This window comes from Penaeus vannamei, chromosome 3 (assembly GCF_042767895.1).
Source record: "Penaeus vannamei isolate JL-2024 chromosome 3, ASM4276789v1, whole genome shotgun sequence".
Taxonomy (NCBI): Eukaryota; Metazoa; Arthropoda; class Malacostraca; order Decapoda; family Penaeidae; genus Penaeus; species Penaeus vannamei.
Genome location: NC_091551.1, coordinates 33,830,589 through 33,835,588, shown reverse-complemented (window position 1 = coordinate 33,835,588; position 5,000 = coordinate 33,830,589). Strand labels below are relative to the sequence as shown.

At 35.7% G+C, this 5,000-nt stretch overlaps 1 protein-coding gene across 1 annotated transcript in view; it reads left to right on the top strand.

Annotated features, from left to right (window-relative positions):
- Positions 1-2,005, top strand: part of LOC138859829 (uncharacterized) — a 9,501-nt gene extending 7,496 nt beyond the window's left edge. Inside the window, exons 4-5 of the mRNA XM_070116127.1 lie at positions 1,515-1,619; positions 1,901-2,005. Coding sequence (XP_069972228.1) covers positions 1,515-1,619; positions 1,901-2,005 — 210 coding nt within the window. The remainder of the gene's footprint in view (positions 1-1,514; positions 1,620-1,900) is intronic.
- The last annotated feature ends 2,995 nt before the right edge of the window (positions 2,006-5,000 follow it).

Genomic DNA, 5,000 nt, shown 5'->3' with positions numbered 1-5,000 from the left:
CCATATCATTACCGATGGGGAGTTATCCTGAACAAATGTAAAATATCAGTATCGTTTTCCGCGTGTCATGAGGGCAATTCAGAGACGGGGCCCCCAGGCCCTGATTTTATCATTACTGGGTATTTTAAAGGAGCCAAGAACAGAGAAGATATGGCGAGGTTGATAATTTCATCTAATTCGATGGAGCTGAAGTATGACTGATTATAGGCGTATAATAACACACCACATTAGAATATCTAATATTTATCTTATTTACCAGTTTCTACTAATTTTAACCCATGGTAGACAAAGACAATTCCAATAATGTGCACGCCGTATTCCTACAATGCTAATATAGGTCTTAAATGATAGATTATTTTAGCATTAAATAATTGAAGCATAAAAATAGATTATAAAGATTACATTGAGAGAGAGAGAGAGAGAGAGAGAGAGAGAGAGAGAGAGAGAGAGAGAGAGAGAGAGAGAGAGAGAGAGAGAGAGAAAGAGAGAGAGAGAGAGAGAGAGAGAGAGAGAGAGAGAGAGAGAGAGAGAGAGAGAGAGAGAGAGGATAAAAAACAAAAAAAAAAAAAAAGAAAAACATGAATTCATACGTTATACAAATACAGAACGACTATATCTCCCTTATATCCATGGCTCGGTGCGGTGGTACGATTGCTTTAGAGAGCGACTCGGGTTCGATCCCTATGTAGACCCCTACCTCCTTGTTTTCATGCAGGAATGTTTTAATACCTAAGTTAGCTTACACACTCACCAACATTCTCTTTCTGGTTGCTTATATTCCTGCATTCCCTTACTTTACATTGCATTTTTTTTTTGTACTGTAAACAAGCAAATTGGCCACGAAAAAAATCCATACCATAAAATCTAATTTTGCAATTTTTCTTTCTTTCGCGTTACTTTACTTAATTCGCATTTTTGTCGCACTCGAGCTGCATTTTCTACTTTCGCTTTTTCTCATTTTCACGTTTCTTTATTTTCAGTTTTTCTTTCTTTGTATATTTATCGCATTTTGATGCATTTTCTATTTGAAATATTTCTCACTTGCCTTTCTTTTTTAATTATTAGGATTTGCTGTTCATCTTATTCAAATAAAGGAAGATAGAATTTCACATATACAATAACACGATTCATTGGAATATACGTATATTTTATGAAGGAGAGATATGGCTTGATTTGACGTCCTTCACTGAAATAGGAGAGAATGGAATTATCTATTGACGTATCATGAATTGCACATGGCGTACACGCACACACATAAGTACAAACAAACACAAACACAAATGAAAATACACACTGGGGAAAAACTGATCGCAACCGGCGGGATGGAAAAAACCAAGCCGTTCCTGTTGCAGTTAGTTATCCCCTGGGAGGTATTTATGCATGTGTACGTTTTTGTACCTAAGCGTGTGCGTGTGGGGCTTTTGTAACTAGTATTAGGTTTTTAAAAAATCCGTCATTTTTCCTGTTTTTTGGGAGGATGTCAAACCCAGACCTTAATTTCGCTTCCGCTAAAGAAGCTCATTTTGGAGAGAAATCTTTGCGAGGATTATTGGGTGAAACGTGAGACGAGTACAAAATATGGTCTGCAATTAGATGGCTCGTCAGCTACCTTGACCGATGTAAGAATTGTGACAACGAAGTGACTTTTATCTGATTGGGTAATTTCTGTGCATATGATCGCAATCAAGACGTGTCAGTTATGTACTTTCCGAGTCCAAAGTCTGATGGATAATGTTGCAGAAATACTGAAATGTTGCTCTGACCCCTTCCTCCGCTGTCGCCTTCAGAGATAGATAGATAGATAGATAGATAGAGAGAGAGAGAGAGTGTGTGTGTCCGTCATGTCCCCAACAGGACTTGTGTGCTTGCGTCCCGTCTTCCCCCGTGGGTTGACCTATAGCAACCGCAATTTGGTCGTGTCAGTGCCCGTAAGCCGTCAGGCTTTCGTGTAAGTGCTTGCGGGCCTTCGAAGAGGCGTAAGATGGCGCAAGCCGTCCGGGAGTAAGAGCTCGGCTGCTGAGCCTTCCCTGGGGACACTCTGGCCACTATTTTTCTTTTATTCGGATGTGGCTTCAAGTTACTTTTTCTTATTATTACTATCAGTATAATTGTTGTCGTTGCTTCGCTTATGGCTTCAATTTGTTTCTTCTCTCAATTATTACCGTTATTATTATTGTTGTTGATGTTGTTCCTTTTGTTTATATTACTATCATTATTATTACTATTATTATCATTGTTATTATTATTATTATCATCATCATCATTATCATTATTATTATTATTCTCATCATCATCATTATCATTATTATTATTATCATTATTATTATTATTATTATCATTATCTTTAATATTATTATTATTATTATCAATATTATTATTATCAGTATTATTATCAGTATTATTATTTTCATTTTTATTATTATAATTATTATTATCAGTATTATTATCAATATCACTATTATTTGTGTTGTTGCTCTTGCTACCATTATTTTTACTGTTATCATTATTATTATTATTAGTGATATCGTGATTAGTTTCATTATGGTAGTTGGTATTATCATCATCATCATCACTATCATCATCTTCCTTATTATTATCATTAGTATTATTATTGTTGTTGTTGTTATTGTTGGTCTTATTCATTATATTATCATTATTATCATTTATATTTTCATCATTACCATGAATTTTATCATTTTTATTATTATCATTATAATCAATATCATCATTTTCATCATTTTTTTGGTTAATAATAATAATAGTAACAACAATAATTATTATTACTATCATTAATATCATATTCATGTTTGTACATGTATATATGTATGTGCATATATATTTACATTAATGAAACAAAGTTCGCTTTCTATAACGGGAAAAAGATCCTCTCAAATACTGCAGAAAGCATGTATTTATCTCCATGATTCGTTCTGATTGTTAAAAACATTCGCATAAAAATCACGAAAGTGGACTCGCCTTTATTATATTCCTTCTTTTAAATCATAGTAAAATTTGAGAGAGCGAGAGAGGGGGGGGGGGGAGAAAGAGAGAAAAAGGTGAGAGAGAGAGGGGGGGGAGAGAAAGAGGAGAGAGTGAGAAAGAGGGGAGAGAGGGGTGGGGTGGGGGAGGGAGGAAGGGAGAGAAAGAGAGGAGAGAGAGAGAAAAGAGAGAGAGAGAAAGGGAGAGAAATATGGGGGGGGGGAGACAGAGAAGATTCCTACTCCAACTATAGTGTCAGCTTTGTTGTTTGGTCAGCATCTGAATTATAAAGGCAAATTGTCTTTCGAGAACGTCATTCCTTTTAAAACAGATCTTTCCTATGAAACCCAATGATTACTTATTATGAATCTTCTTTTGGTTTATTTTGTATGAGTATACTTTCTGCTTCCCAGAGCATTAGTTCGTTTAATGGTTTTTGGTTCATTTTAAATGTTTGGGTTAAAGTGTAATTGTTTCGCGTGATACTGCTGTTTCATCTTTCAAACATTAATAAAGCTATTGCATAAAAAAGAAAGTTAGTTATAAAACAGGAAGGATGAAAAATATTGGAGAGATTTAGGAACACGAAAGACCTTATAAAGGAAAGGAGACCGTATGTATAGGCATCATAGGGGCCGAGAAAATGAATGGGATAACTGAAACCCTGACTCTGCCGATGGCAATATCAAGGTCGGGCGGTTTAATGATGTGTTGCCCACATACGACCTCTTATTTCTTGAATGTCATTCATTATAATACAACGTTCACTTTTTTCTGCCGTATTCTTTTCCTTTTTGTCTATTTCATTGCTTTTTTTTCTGATGTTGCTGATGTCAATACCTTTTTTTTTTTTTTTTTTTTTATTACACATTCTCCTTTCGATTTCGATTTACCCCATCCTTCTTACTTTTTCTCTCTTCCTGTTTAGTATTTGTGCTTTATACCCTCTTTCCTGACTCATTCCTCTTCGCTATTTCGCTCGACTTTTTAAATTCGTCTTTTCTCTCTTCTTAAAGCTGCTCGTCTTTCGCTTCCTCCTCTTAGAAGGGCCTTGTCATATCTAGAGAGAGAGAGAGAAGAGAAAAGAGAGCAGAGAGAAGAGAGAGAGAGAGAGAGAAGAGAGAGAGAGAGAGAAGAGAGACAGAAGAGAGAGAGAGAAGAGAGAGAGAAGAGAGACAGAAGAGAGAGAGAAGAGAGATAGAAAAGACAAAGAGAGAGAGAGAGAAAGAGTTTTTGTTGCAAGAAGGAATGTCATCTCTATATTGTTCGCAGATATTTTTTGTCAAAAGCCATTAAATATTGCAGTGCCTCTACTCCATTTTTTGCTCCCAAATGTTCCTGTCTCTTTCCCCCTTCTTCTTTTCCTTCTTGCAACGCTACGCTGCTCCCAACTACACTGTGAGAGACTGCTTTGTCTGTTGCAGACCCTTGTTTATGTATCTTCGCCCATTTCACCATCTTCGTAAATATGCTTGATTGTTCCGTTGATCTCCAAAATATGGTCAAAAAATGTGCTGAAACAAAATAAATCCGAGTGTGTCTGAAGGAACGATCGCTATGACGTAGCTACAGGATGAACATCAAAAATATAAACAAGACACGCTAAACAAGTTCAAAAATACATGGATAAAATGGAAATTTAAATGAAGCGTGACGTAGAAGATCAGACTCAGGGCTCAGTGGAACGACGATGACTTGCAGATTACAGATTCAGGAGAAAGCCCAGTAAGTTGCATGGCCAAGTGGCGCTATATTTACACAGGGAATGTATAAGAATATATTGTCGGCAGAAAACTATGCATAATAATTATTAAAGAAGAAAAAAATCCTGATCTCTGATACCATTTTCTCACAATTTTAAATTTGCGGATCTTTTAATGAATCATTCCTTTCTTTCCTATCATAATAATCACGATTAGGATGAAAGAGAAAACGCAACTGATAATAGTTAAATAAGCGTAAGAAAACAGAAATACCAGAAATATAGAGCTCTAATAAGCTGAAATTTTGATGAGACCCGA